This window comes from Hypomesus nipponensis, chromosome 23 (genome assembly GCF_054491055.1).
Source record: "Hypomesus nipponensis isolate SF chromosome 23, ASM5449105v1, whole genome shotgun sequence".
Classification (NCBI taxonomy): domain Eukaryota; kingdom Metazoa; phylum Chordata; class Actinopteri; order Osmeriformes; family Osmeridae; genus Hypomesus; species Hypomesus nipponensis.
In genome coordinates, this window is record NC_140383.1 from 14,867,612 (window position 1) to 14,883,436 (window position 15,825).

At 39.7% G+C, this 15,825-nt stretch overlaps 1 protein-coding gene across 6 annotated transcripts in view; it reads right to left on the bottom strand.

Moving 5' to 3' along the window:
• igf2bp2a (insulin-like growth factor 2 mRNA binding protein 2a) overlaps nt 1-11,067 on the bottom strand; it is a 187,652-nt gene extending 176,585 nt beyond the window's left edge. For 2 of the 6 annotated variants that reach the window (XM_084689429.1, XM_084689430.1), the window contains exons 1-2: nt 10,018-10,267; nt 9,553-9,613 (exon numbers count right to left, since the gene is read on the bottom strand). Coding sequence is in view for 1 of the 6 variants with exons in the window: in XM_084689428.1 (XP_084545554.1) it covers nt 9,553-9,613; nt 10,719-10,893 (236 nt within the window). In the remaining 5 variants the exon portion in view is untranslated. Of the gene's footprint in view, nt 1-9,552; nt 9,614-10,017; nt 10,271-10,718 lie in introns of those variants that run through there. The other 4 variants (XM_084689426.1, XM_084689419.1, XM_084689428.1 and 1 more) reach the window with 3 other exon arrangements.
• Between the last annotated feature and the right edge of the window lie 4,758 nt (nt 11,068-15,825).

Sequence of the window (15,825 nt, forward strand, 5' to 3'; positions counted from 1 at the left end):
AGGCATCACTCTGTTTCAATTTCAGCAGCTACAAGTCCTATATTTGCCATTATAGCCTCTACATGGAACAGTAGGAAGTCGGGACATAAATCTTTGTTTTCAACGAGGTTGGCCAGCCTGGCCAAGTCTCTGGCAATTGCTCTATTTATGTTGTCCATGACAGCAAGGATGGATGCAAGGCTAGCATAATCAGCAGCAGTGCACTGAAATTGCTCATTTTGTGTATTGGGCTCTCTCCACTGCAGATTGATAATACAACCAGAACGCAACTAAATGTAATTTTTCTGTTAGTGAAGAGGCGGACTAAAACACTTCAACAATGGTAGGCTATAGCAGTCTGTTGATAAAGGCTAATATTTAATTCAATTGCATGGTTTGGTCCGGATTTTACCATTAGCGGAACTGATGGTGTCAGAATAAACACACTACACACTTGATGGTTGTGTGAGTCTGGCCAATCATGAAATCGCTGTGTCGTCATTAGAACCCGTGCAGTTGCTCTCGAGAAAATGCGCTCGGCTACACAGCCGTAACTCAAATCGATCTCACGGTACTTTGATGGCATACGTCACAGTGACCTAGCCTCGTGCCCCAGTATAAATCTGCTGTGACCCAGTAAAATGTAAAGTTTGAGGTTTAACAATTGACTTTATTAGTCAGTGCATTCAGTTTGATTGAAAAATCCCATAAATAAATCAACGCAGTATCCCAATCAACGCTTGTACAATCAAAGCAGTTTAACCGAAAACACAAACCAATGCCCGCAGAATTCCATGTCAGCGCGCTCTTCTGAGCTTGCCAAAGAGCCACTGCAGAGCGTACACAGAAGTCCAGGTGTCAGACTCGGCACACGAGTCAGAATTGAGGTAGTCATTACAAAACTAAAGAAAGTTCCTAAATGATAGGCCTACAGATTATCTTATTTTGACTAATAAGATCTTATTTTGACTAAAACATAAAAACAATATTACATGAAGCTCAAAAAAATGTATTTGCACTCAAATGAATGCAAACATTTTTTGCACGCTCGCATTAACTATTGATGTCCTTGCCGAAGCTGATATCAAACTTGCATCCCTGAACTGTTGTATAGTGGGTTAAGCAAGGGTAGTTGCTATCGCCGAGTGCATTGTGCGCAGGAAGCTTGAAAGAAAAAAAAGGGATATGAATAAGGGCCTGTTTCGGCACATAAAAGTACCGGGTTTTCTTAATGCCAGTATTGTACTGTTCCTAAAAAGCCAGTACCTCAGTACGTTACCAGTACTGGTATACTGTGCAACACTACTACCCAGTAGCACAGACTTATGAGGTGGAGAGAGTACTAGCCAGGGTCTGACAGTCCTTGTGAGGGACAGCACCCTCTGGGTCTACCCAGCAGACTAGCCCTCCTCCCCCCAGACACACGCTGCTGCACCAACGGTGCCATGTATGGTTTTGAGTAGGGATGCACCGATCCGACTTTTTCAGTCCCGATACCGATACCGATGCCTGGGCTTTGTGTATCTGTCGATACCCGATACCGATCCGATACCGTTGTTGAATTAATAATAAACTGTATACCTCCCACCTTATACCTTCCTTCTACCATGTGGAAAATACTAAAGGCACCAGACTTTCCTATAAGACAAAATAACAGATGTAATCTACTGCATTTGTATTGATTTGTTATTTAAAAAACAATTGTGCATTCAAAATGTGAAAATAGAATGTAATCAAACATAGGGCCTATTTAAATAAATAAAATGTAGCAGTAGAAACAAAATAGTGTATTGGTCAAACATACAATAGTAATCAGACAGCTTCCAAACATTGTAAACATGTAAAAAATATTTGAATTTTTATTTATTTGTTGTCGCTGGTGTGTGAACCATGGAAGTTTTTAGCTTGAAGCATTGCACCATGCGGTTTACAGCTTGTGTCCAACCAGTAGACAGAAACTTAAAAGCAACATGGAGCGAGCCAAAGAGTTGGCTGTGTGGAGATATTTCACGCTTGCAACGCCAACTAGTTCGTCGGCTGTTTGCAATGTCTGCAAAGTAAATGTTTTGAGGAATGGTGGTAGTACTACAAAGTACAATAGTACCAATTTGATCAAGCACAATGCTAGGAGCACGCCAAATTCCTGCAGCTCAACGACTCTACTATACTGTAGAATCTACAGTGTAGAACGAGTAGCGTTGCACATATGTGATCGTTCGAATGCAGGTCTCACAGCTTGCATATGCGATTTAGAAAATTCCAGGCTAGGAAGGCTAACAGGTAACACTAGTATGCAAGTAGCATTGCTTCGAGTATTATGCTTGCTGTGGGCACCGTTGGAAATATTTAAAACTCAAGCATCTAAAGGTTTGGTTAACTCATGCTGCTGAAAAATGACATAGAATATACTGTGAAAAAAAGGATGGATTGGCCAGTGGATCGGCTAAATTTTCCGATCCCCGATCCAGCTATTTTGTCAATATCGGGGCCGATATCCGATCTTAGTATCGAATCGGTGCAGCCCTAGTTTTGAGGGGGGTCAGACACCAGACCCCACATCAGGACTTGCCTGCATCTTCAGCTATGCCTCTGACAATGCCACTCCCTCCCTGTGGACTCCGTCAGATGACTGAAACACATACCACACACGCAGACGTATGCACAGACGCACACATGCACAAAAACATACATTGATGCACAGACACACATAATAAGAATGCAATGTATTCATTTATAATATTATAATAATGTATTCATTTAGCAGTTGCTTTTATCCAAAGTGACAGAGCACAAGGAAATTTGAACCTGCTTTTTTTCCCTCTGCAGTCAAATGCTCTATCACACATACATGCACAAGTGCACACACACAGAGACAACTTGCTACATTTCTCAGCATTGCAAAAAAAGCTTTAACACTCACTTTCCACATTATAAAAATAACACTGATAATAATAATAACACAAACAAAATAGCTCTCCAACCAACCATGAACAACAAGCCTCACACCTTCAGCACAGAAAAACACTCCTATTAAATTTCAGCTGGTAGCTGGTGAACAGTGAGCACAAAATAATCGAGGCTCCTCATCTGAAGGGGGCGCTCCTGACGAGTATGCATGCGTTAAACACGGGGTTCAAAGAAAATATCAACCGCAGACTAAAGAAATTAATAAAAAAGAGATGGAAGATGCTTGCAACAGAGAACTAAAAGTATGAAGGGCATGCTTTGGAATGGAAGTTTTTTTCAAATGGCAATTCAATGTGCAAAGTGGAAATGCAATCTGCATTTCACTTTGAATTATTTTGAATACGATTTAAAATGAAAGCTTATTACATATCCTCATAGGTTTTTTCGACTGTTTACTTAAATGTAATGCATTTTTCAAATGACACTTCAATGTGCAAAGTGGCAACGCAATCAGCAATTCAAATGGGAAAGTAAAAAATAACTATTCAATGTCAAAATGACAATGTAATCCTCGATTAATTCAATGTGGCAGCGAGAAAGTGCCCCCATTCTATTGCCTTAACATTTACTTGTCACCACAAACTTTTAGCAATAAAATTCAAATGGCAATGCAATCTGTCAGTGACTCGTCAAGGCGGGTCTTCAGTTAGGACGTCACTTCCTCGTTTCGACATTGGCTGTGGCTGGCTGCGGCTGGATCATTACCTCTATGGGCTGGATGCACCGATCTGCAAGAGTTTCCACTTGCAGTTGGGGGAGGAGTTGAAAACGGGCCGTCAATCGGAGGTGTTCTGCTTCCCGTGGTTTGCTGCTTTAACATCAGGCATATGAGTTTAGATAAAATGTCCTACTTATATAATGTCTTTAAATGATTTAGTGTGCTTGGAATCAATCAATCACATTGTAGGCTACCTTTTTGAAATTAGGCTAACTAATGTGCTTTTGTATTAATATAAGATGTATTGTTTTTTAGGGTGACTTTTTGAAATTATGTCAAGGGTCTACATATGAAAAATTGCAATATTGGCTAATTATGGCACATCTACAGTCATGTTCATTGATGTGCACTGCCCATGTAAATAAATTAAATTTGATTAAATAAATACAATAATACGATTTCAGTGCACTGAAATTGGTCATTTTATATCTTGGGCTGTGTTAAACTCTCTCTCCAATCTGCAGATTGATAATACAACCAAAATTCAACTCAACATAGTCTTTCCGTTCGTGAACTGACGGACTTAAACACTCTCTTCCACAATGGTATTGCAGTCGATAAAGGCAAAATTAAATTCAATTGTAGGCCTACTGTTTGGTCCGAATTTGAGCTTTAGCAAAACTGAAGGTGTCAGAATAAAACACGCAATACACGTGATGGTTGGTTGACTCCGGACAATCATGAATACGCTGTGTCATCATGCAGTTGCTCTGGAGAAGATGCGCTGGCTGACCCAGCCGGCTGCTCTCGAATAGCTCTCGCTGTACTTTGATGACACACGTCACAGTGACATGACGTTGGCGCCGTCTCAAGTTGGACAAAAATTTGAACCGGCATGCAAGTCACCCGCTTATCGGCGCCACCGGCGCTTCATGAAGTTGAGCACACCTATTAACAAAATCGTTGTGGCCAAAGTGGTGTCGACTGTTCAATGTTATCAAAGTCACTAAGTGAGGAAGTGACTTAAATGAATTTAGGATTGCATTGTTATTTGCCACATTGTCACATTTAATTCTTATTTGCACATTTAATTGCCATTTGAAAAATGCATTTTAATTTGAATAGAGTCAAAAAAACTATATGATACGTGTATAAATTCACACTGCATTACCATAGGGATGCAACTGGTTTTAGCCTGTTTTCCCTGCCAAACCGACATTCCATAAACCCTTATAAAACTGTAATGTATGAGGCAGAAGAAAAACACCTTCATTATATTGAGTATGAGGCAGAATACTCTGCATCTGCAATTCTCTCACATCTAATGTTCCCCTTCACAAGGCTGTGGAAACATGTGTGCTGGTAAATGTGATGTATTACTGCTTGAAGAAAGAAACACAAACCAACAAGCTCTCTGTGTTCATTTTCTTTTAGGAGAATGGGGGGGGCGCAAACCCTTACATGCGCAGTATTTAAGACAAACACAGTTTGGACATAAGCTCCTGGATATCTTCAGTCTGCCACAGTCAAGTAAATATAGCTAGCAAGCAAGATCATTAACACCTCAGAGAATGTGTCAACGTTGAACACCTCAGTGATTCTTTTTACCATAGCTCTGTGGAACGGTTTTGATTCATCTCTTCGCTGGAAAGAGATGTGCCGGCATGCAGACTGATTCTGAACGGCAGAGCTTATGCTCTCCTCGTCCGTTTCATGCTGTGTTTGGCCAGCATCACCAGGCCACTCCCCCTCCCACTCATTCTAGTCTGAGCCATACTGGACCAGGTGCTGGGACAGGAGGGGAAGAGGAGAGGGAAACAGGAGGAGGAGAGGAGAAGGAGAGGATGGGAGGAGTTTATTAGTAGGTGAACAGGAAGAGTTGACGGTGGCACAGGAGGAGGTGAGTGGGAGAAAAAGGAGTAGAATGGAAGGAGTGGAGGAGGAGCAGAGGAGAAGCTGGTTGGACAAGGGGGGGACTGGAGGAGGGGAGGAAAAGGCAGGCAGAGAGGATGGTAGGGCAGGAGGAGGAGAGGAAGATGAGAGGATGGTAGGACAAAAGGAGGGGAATAGGATAGGAAGAGGTGAGGAGAAAGGGAGTAGAGGATGCTGTCAAGACAGGAGGAGGATAGACAGAGGGGAGGAGAAGGGGAGGAGAAGAAGAGGAAAAGAGGATGGTAGGACAGGAGGATAGGAGGAGGGGAGAAGGTATGCCTGAGAGGATTGTGTCCTGGTTCTGTCGAGCAGAGGCTGCAGTACAGACAACTCCCTTGCCACCATCACGGGACCATTAATGGATTCAGAATGGATCAACTGATGATCAGATTTCGCTCTACCAACTCACACCAACAAACATCTGCAAGCATGCAGCAGTTCCACAGAGGTTTACATACACACTGCTGATACATCCTACCAGGAGTAAAGCTTATGTAGTCAGAATTACAGTCCTGTTTTCACACTCGGCATCAGACCATAGATAGCGGAGATCATTTCAATGATGATGAGAGCTCTTAAGACAGGTGCTGTATATCTGTAGCCTTTGTGCTTAGGTTTCTCTTTGTTCATGTCTTCGAAAATACATTATTACAAATGGGTCATAACTAATCATATGTCTGCTATCGATTGTTTACATACCTGATAAGCACTTCTTTCAGGAACACGTAGACATTTACCGCATATCAAGTGTTTGAAACTGACCTCTACAATCCTTAAACAATCCTTTAGAATAAAACATCCCCTTCTGTAACTGCCTATTTAATGTACTCCAAAGTCACTCCACAGCCAAAAGACTTAATATACAAAAACATCAATCACACAGCATGGACTCTGTCCTGAAGTCTTGCAGGTGGTCTGGACAACCCCTCAGCCACACACAGTGCTAACCCTCCAGCTGCACAGTACAGTACACATGCATGCCTCCAAAGCTTCAACTTGCATGTCAACATCGTTGACCTTGCTCCCACCTTCAGCCTTTTTATACATCGCTGCACATGCAGTTGTCACATACAGTACTGCATCAATAAAAGCTTTCAGAAACCCTGAATTCTTTTTAAAACTCTCTTTTGGGGGGGCGTTTTTGTGAGATTTGATTTATATTGAAAAACATAAAAAAAGACTTTGGATTGTTGATCAAAAAAGTATATATAATATTACCCATCTAATATAGATGTTTTTTTTTTTTACAGTATACATATATATATATATACTCGAGAACATAAACTAATACTTCTTTAGTTTATGAGTGTAAGAACATGAAACCCATTCATCCGGTCAAACCTTCAGAGACTAACCAAAAATTATAATTCTAGTAACAGAGCAGTTTTTCAGTAGCATTGTTCTTTAAAGTAAACACTTCATAAAAATGTAATTATTTAAACAATTTATTTCTATCAAAATGGACTGTAATGGTTATGTATCTCATATTTAGTTTAAATGATTATTATACAACAAACTGTTAACATTAAAAACAAACACATAATTAGTCCCTTTATCATAAAGTTGTGGAGATGCACTAACAGTACGAATCTATTTAAATCCGATTTTAATAAATAAAATCGTTACTATAATCCCTCAATGGAAAATCTTGCGTTTCAATCTTGCCTTGAATTAGTATAAACTAAAAACAAATTAGAGAAACGATCTAGGCCTTAGTGAATTGAAATGTGTTTAATAAACATGCACATTTACATCTTCACTGTACTATGAATAATTAACTGAAACTCTACTTCAGAATTGCATTTCAGAATTTTAAATACTTGTTTTATAAGTGTGATAAGGTGATAAAATAATTATCCTTAACCGTGTTAATAATCAAGCATATATAAAGGAAAGCACCACACATTTAAGGTAATCGTTCAAAAACTATTTAATCTCCAATGCAAATGATTCAAAAAACTTTTGGAATGTTTTAGAAACCAATGATGATTCAAAACATATTAATCTTTTTGAGACTGGAACAATGTTAAAAACAATAATTTAATTCAATAAAATATTAGAAACAATTAGAATTTAAATAACTCTTAATGAGCTGACACTTAAAATAAAATCTATATCAATAAGGGGATCAAATGACTTGTTGAATGAACATGTTCTAATAAATGTAATAATGTTTTATTACAATGCTTTGACTAAGACGGAAGTCCATTAGCAACATTTATCAAATTACTTTAAATGCAGTCAATTGTGCAGTGCACGCTATGAACATTTTAATCTAAGAGACAGATCTGATTTGGGGTGGTGTATTGATTAATAAAAGACAAGTATTTAACAATAAATTACACTGAAAACAAGTTAGACAAAACTGCCCAATAGTCACAAAACTTGCCAATTACAATGCTGGAACGCAGCTTTATTGCAGTTGGCAATATAGAATATCAATGTGCTATGCGTAAATCCATAAATGTAGGTTTACAATCTATTATATTTCAATTAAATAAGTATCCCAGCAAACAGTTCCAAACATCCTGCATATTGACAGGGTGCAACTCACCACTAACACACATATCTAAATTAGCCAACCATTTGACGTAGTATGTTGATGTTATAAACTGATATTGTGACTTCTATCTATCCATATGTCATGTATGTGCGAGTTACGTAAATTTAAACCCCGAGAGGCCTCTCAACTGCGTTTTCTCTTTGCTATATAATGATAATATTTTCTCCTTTCAACTTAAGGCATGTGTCACGATGCCGGTTTTTCCTTACACGCTATGAAAGCGCTAGTGCTGCAGGTCGCAACCATGTGTGTCAGGCCCTGCATCATGGCAGCCTCTCCAATCAGAACTGTGACCACTTCCATGTCACGCACATGCCGAGCTTTCATGGAGAGCAGCGTGGGGCCTTTGTTATACACGTACATACTGTAAGTATTAATCTGATCTATTATATTTCAAGATATCAATTTAAATGTCAAACATTTTATTCTCTCAAGTTCACCCACGGACAAGGTCACAAAAGAAGGTAAATTCCACACTAATTAAATTCTCATAGACCTATTATTAAGGACATTCTACCCAAAGTTTACACGAGGGGGAAAGTTGGCGAGTAAATACGTTAAGCCTGGGTCATGTGTTAACCTTCCATAAGGGTCTTGTTTGTTTACCTTTATGTTACGCCAAAGGCTATTTGGTACTGCACTAAATCTCTGAGCATTGAACGGCATAGTTATTTTGTGTGCCATACTAATTATTTAATGGTTCATCTGTGTATGTCTTATTTTTCATTCTGATAAAAGTACAGGCAGTAAGACTATGTTTGATATAGCATTTAGGCTGCTTTCACGTGGATGGATAAACGAAGGAGGCTAGTCTTGTGTAACACACTGCTATTGGGCACTTAAAGGAACAATCACTTACAGTTTACACACACACGTGCACGCACACACAGATCTCTATCACACACACGTGGTCTTTTGTGATCGGTATGCAACACATAATACATTGCAGTGTTTCTACCAATTACTGAATAAATCGAAGGCCTATATCACCATGACACTTTATAAAAACACAACTTACTGCGCTGTCGTCCAGTGGATTAAGACTATAAAATAGATGTAAGATGTGACTAACTAATCAATACATATATATGTTTGCTAGGTTAAGTAGTGGCAAGCAACTTGTAAAGACTTCCTTCACAAAATAGTAATATGAAGAGGACTTACACAATGCACCAAAACAGGAAGTGTTTAGCTTCAAATTGCTCACCCATTTTTTAAACGCAGGCCAACATGACATAATTGTAGAGAAATGTTTCAGTGCAGTTAGGCTAACTTTAACTTACACTTTTAATATATTTGTTTAACAAAATACTGTCATAAAGTCTGTATATCAATAAACACAACGTGCCCAATGCAACAACAAAAGCATGTTCCCTTTCTCCATCGCATGTATCAACTTTTAACGACAATATTTGTAAAGATGGGTTCAAAAACAGATGGACAGCATCATTACCTTAGTTTTTTGGGAACAGAGTAGTCTACCTCAATCACCTTTCCATGTAATTCAACTTTACCTGTAAGGGAGGAATGCACAGATCAGCGTTATAGTAAAAGTAATGTTGGAATTGTGAGATTTTTGTTTTTTAACTCATTGACTGAAGTGTTACAGTAACCATTTAACTAGTTAACTAACGGTTCATCATTCTTAATGCATTTAATTTGGGTCAAACTGACCCTTTGCATGATCGTTGTACACTTCTTGGTTACTATCAAATAAAAATATTATTTATGTGCAACTTAATCTATTACATTTCAGAAAATCGGCGCCAAAAGCTTCACGAGCTAACATATAAAAAGCTTACGATGGCGAATGGGCAGCCATGCTTTCCACTCCCATCACAAGCCTCATTGCAATGAGAATTAGTTTTTCATTTAAGAATGCCAGATGAAAGAGGTGAGCGTTCAAAAGAGGAATTACTTTGTCTCCTATAGGTAGGCGTACGTCTTATGGATAAAGTTGTTATGATTTGTTGTACTGCGAGGTTTCACCGACAGCGTGTGTTCCTTTTTCGTTACGATGATAAGTAGCCTGGCGCAGCTCGGAATTGAAGTCTTACCTCGTCCCCCCAGCTACCTGTTTATGATCTCGTTCCTCCGGACCCTCATCACCTACCCTCAAGACACCTCGTAAAAACATACACAGACATCATAGGAACATGGCTTTGACACGTTTTCTCCGGTTACTTTGGTTGGTTCTTTTCAATAAAATCAAGATAAAAAATAACTGAAAAATAATTATGCCTACCCGAACATCAGACCATCCCATACATTCCAATGGGTGACTGCAAAGTAGCGCCCCTTAACTATATCCGAGTCTACCAATACAGGCATTAAGAGTTAATTAGCCTACATTGCAATTAGCCTGTTTTCCTTTGTCATGTAAAGAGTACTTATTCGTCTATGATTTTTATATGACCATGACTGAGTGATAATCTAAACTCTGGCACTGATCTGAGAGCGCAATAGCCAACCGAATCCCGAGCGAAATGCTGGTAAGGTGATGATAATGAGCCTATTTCATTTTTTTTTTTTGCCTATTAGCCTAATAGTTTTGAACTCGGACCGCCTTGTGTCTGTCTTAAGTGCATCATTCCTTTTGTGTAGTAAGTGTGCACTTACCGGAGAGAGTCTCAATTGCTTTTATAGCCCAGTTCTGGTCGGGGAAGTCCACAAAAGCATAACCGGATTTAAGCAGAACCTGCTCGGCCACTGGTAGCTTCCTCTCGCCAAAGAGCTGCTTCAAGTCCTCGACAGTGACCGACGGACTCAAATTCCCGACATATAGTTTGTTCATGATCTAAAGGAAGATCTCGATATGGACTCAAGTCTAGGAGAAACGAAACCAAGTAGCCTATAGTAGAAAAAAATACAAGAAAATAAAAAAATAAAAATCTGCTGAAAAACAGCAATCACCCCCCAAATGTAGACGACCCCCAGCTCCAACTCCGCTCCTGGTCAAACTCTGTTAACTGGGATTGAAAAAAAGTGTCGTTACGACGTTACTCTGGAGCCAACAAGCACCGCCTCTAAATAAAATCTCCCTTAAAATATATACTTTTTGTGTGTGTGTGTGGGGGGGTTATTGTGGACTCACACGAGGGGATAGAAGTGACATCAAGATCATTGGAGAATTTAATCATCAAGGGTTTGGCCAGAGACCTGCTAAGGGTTGTACTAATTAATCTTTCTACTGCACAAATCAGAAAGGGTGCCAATTGATCGGTGTAGGCCTATAGGATTCAAATTAAACGTGGCTGGTAGGCTACTGTAAAATCGTTGATAAGAACGTGTTGTCACAGTTCAATATTTACTGATCATTGCTTTGAGACTATGTGGCACTTTCGCATGGTCGCCTGAAAGTGACAAGAAAGCGTGGGCTAAATTATAGTAGGCCTACTCATAAACATTCTGTCCACAACATTACAGTGGTATTACATGTTCATTCTTTCACCTGTCATATTAGCTGCAAGACGGGCCGTTGCAATCTGTCAACTGTCAAGTGGTGATGATGACTGAACCCCTCGCTCATCCACTCCGGTTCTTGAACCAGCTCCGAACTGGCTCTAGCACCAGCTCCGAACTAGCTCCCAGTTCACTTTGGTGGAAAGGGGGTATCAAAGACCATCCTCCATCTGGGTTCAAAACTATAAAATCAGGGTAGAAATAATTAACGTCAAGGACCGGTTCAGTTGTCAAGGGACCATGATGTAAAACGTAATTTATTTTGAGGGGTGTAATGTTAACACATTATGAATTTTATAAAATTCTAGACAGACAAACTAATTAACTACCTTTACGAGAGTCATTTGCTTATTTCTTTGAAACATTTAACAACGCTTAATTGATCAAATTGGACACTGTTTCAGTCTTCAGCTAGTATCCACGAGGCAGACGAAGTTTATTGTAAATATTTTAGTTCTGCCACTTTAATTTAATTATAGGCTCGAGTCACTTAATGGTGCAAAATCTATGATTTTTTAGGAGAGAAACATTTGTAGTGGCCTTTCCTAACCATGCCTTTAGGGAAGATTGCAACCATGTCAGAATAACATATTTACAACTTTTAATCGGTATCTACGGTAAAGTCGATCACAACCCGTGGTGGGCATAGCATAGTTAACGTAGGGGTTGTTTGTGTTGTGTTAGGGTGACACTTTTGAACAAGAACGTGGGTAGTGTGTCATTGAGGGTTGTACCATGTGGGAGGAGCGTTTGTGACTGTTTCTTCATATGGCTTGTGGCTGGCTGGCTGGCTGCCTCGGAACGTCACTGCCACCCAACCGTTGTGGAGGGAACGACGATAGCAGTTCTCAGTGCCACTGACTCTTTCCACATAGTTCTTCCAGAGGCTTCTGACCTGGTTTGCTTTATTTATATGTAATTAATTGCGGTGCACTGACACATTTAGGTCATGTTTTACATAGTACAATCACTACCACACAACACAAAGATACAAAGATACTGCCCATATTGTCAAAAATGTTTATTTCAATTATTTTGATGAAAAACGCATTATGCATTTTTATAACCAACTAATTCTTACAGCTGTTTCAAAATCAGTGGAAGAGTTTCATTTATTAAATTAATTATGCATTTCTTCATGAAGAAGGTAGAAGATACAGTAACAACTCCCCTCATTTGAGGGTCTGACATTGGAGGTTAGGATCAGTTAGATTGGAGAGGGTTATATGACCAGTGGGGGGAGATGTTTTCCTTCCATTGGTACCATACCCAAATGCTACAAGCAATTACTTTTTTCAAAGCTTAATGACAACATTTTCACAAACAAGTTTGGTGTTCTCTCACTAGCACAAAAGCAAGACACAGCAAATGATATCTGAAATCAGAGTTTATTGCGCGGACTAAAATGTAAGCACAAGAGGGAAAATAGTAGTAGAATCTATTCTACACAACACACTTGAACCTTCTGTACAAAACAGTAAATGCACCACACGTCTGTGTATACAAATTAAATTGCAATTGAGAAAATAAAGGACACCTGGTCAAATGTTACAAAACCATTTTCATCACCCAAAGGGGGGGGGGGGGGTGACACTTCAATATTCAGTACCAACCTGCAAAAAGAAAAGACTGTTAGCAACAATGAAAGAGCCATGAAGGCTGCTGTTCAATAACCTCGCTTCTCCATTGAGAGAGAATATTAGATTATTAAAAAAAGATTTTAGATATCAAAAGAAAATTCCTAAACATGTTTTGGGATGGGCAGTAGAGACAGTTCCTAAAGATATTGTGTTGTATGGAAATGTTATAATGATGATATAATAATGATGTTATAATGAAGAGAAACACTTTTTTGTCTTCTGCTAGTTTTCTACACAGGGTGACCAGTGGCTAAGAAGTTGTGAATGACGAGTCATGTTCCGCAATAAATGTGCACAAATGTATTTTTAAGTCACAGACATGGTCAGTCATAGACAACGGTGTGTCAACAGTTGCTCCCGGCAACGTAGTGGTAAGTTTGAGTGCACGGGCAGCGGCTCTATGACATGGCGAGCAAGCACTTTCTTACTGCTGATGGCATTGGTAGCTTCCTCGAGCAAAACGCCAGGCTCTCTTAGTTTCTTGCACCAACTGCCAAAAGGCTCACCGTCTCTACCTTCTTCTATCCACGCCCAGCGCCATTTATTTTTTAGTAATTTATTTACATTACATTGACATTTAGTCATTTAGCAGACGCTCTTATCCAGAGCGACTTACAGTAATTACAGGGACATTCCCCCGAGACAAATTGGCAGTGCCCCCCCCCCCCCCCCCCCCCCCCCCTCACAAAAAAACAAATATACACACAACTTTCCGAAGCTCGCCGTGGGTGCCCTTTCCTATCTCAGTGGCCAGACGAACTTTTAACAGTAGGCTAGGTAAACTTTTCGAAAATGGCCTCAAAAAGACAACAGGAGTCAGGGGCAGAAAAAGAAATAAACTGCGAGATGCCCGTGCATCACTTTCAGGTAAGTCCATGTTTAATTATTGTTAAATACGGGAAATGTGCTGCTGACTTAGCCTATGCATACACCTCGAACTAGCTGAAGTTATTGCTAATTTTAGCACACTCAAATTTAGGTGCAAACTAAATTTTGATTTTACTGTTAAACATTATCTATGCATTTGAAATAACTGACGCCAGCTAGATGTTACTTTACTGTACATTCTATGATGCTTTTATATTCGATTGATCAAATAGTTTTTAAATGAGTAATAAAGGTGGAGAGCTCCTTGGCTGCATGCTTTCAGTTTTAAATGTTTATAATTAATTTGGAAAACCATGCTAAGAAACGTAACGGTGGGGCTGAAAATTTAAGAGACAAAAATACATCACCTTCACTAGACAAGGTTTTACCAATTGAAAAACGGCTGTTTATTTTACATATTTTGTTTATGCTCCAAAAACTATTATGCACGCAAATAAAGGCCCCAAAATTTCGCTCGCGCGCATTGAGCGCTCGCATTAACCCCTGTAACTAGCATCATATCAAACACAGAATGTGGATGCATTGACAGGGCAGCTGTGGTGGTGGTGGTGGTGGTGGTGGGGGGGGGGGGGGGGAGCATCATAAAGGAATTATGCGTAGGGCATCAAAATGGCTAGCACAATAGATTTATTTGTACGTTTTTATTTCAAGTCGCCACCTTCGATGTTTCAGTGAGTAATGTTGGCCATGTTGCATTTTGCTCAGCAACTTCACTCGTTGTAAACCAAACAATCAGCGTGCAGCTCAAATATATATTCATGAGCATACCATAGAAAGAAGAAACCCTCTTGTTTTATTCCAGGGCCATTTCACAGGGTGCATTAGGGCGCATAGAACAGCAACATTTTCAGCCCAACCAATGTTACATAACCTATTCAGAGACCTTAAGGAACAGCGTGAAATACCCCCCCAAAAATAATTCTATGACCACGTTAAAATGGGGGAGGCCCCGGTGACTTGATGTTCTCTCAAGGGAGGCTCACTGTCTTACACTTTGAAAACCCCTGCTATAGACAAATGTCTGGGCCGTCACAAATCAGAGCCCAAAATCGACATGGACCTGTGTCCACTGCAGTGGTGGTCAACAAGAGAAGGAGCACATTTTCTGATGGCACGCCTTGCACGCAAGAACTTGTCAACACCTGCAACCACAGTGTCTTGTGAGACACGGTTCTCAGTCTCAGGCAACATTATCCAGAAAAATAGCTTCTTTGTCTCCTAATAATGTAAACAGACTGGTCTGTCTCAGTTGCTGACTTAATGTAAAGGAGGAGTAGGCAAAAGTTAAATTTCTTTCTTCAACATGTTCTTTTTGTTATTGGGGTGTGCTTGCCTTTGGCTAGCACAAACCATTGTTATCTCACATATATATTATTGTAAGCATCAGACGATATATTTGTCGCATCAGACATTTGATTTGGGTCACGAAAGTCTTGAAATTTGAGTGATAATGTCGCCGGTACAGACGCATAGTCGAGCGGAAACCATGTCTTTACGTCGTGTCACAAAGTTCATAATTTTACAGTTTTACATTCAATCAACAAGAACTCCACATTTGCAGTTTCTCGTATTACCAGATTTGGTAACCACCTGTTTGTTTACTACACCAATTTGCACCAAACATTGCCTGCTCTTTGTTGGATTTCAAAAAGCCAAACAACTTTCAAATTACTGAACAAGACTAACCCTTTTTATCAACAATTTCTTCATTGGAAGTTGCTCCCTCGCCATGGCTA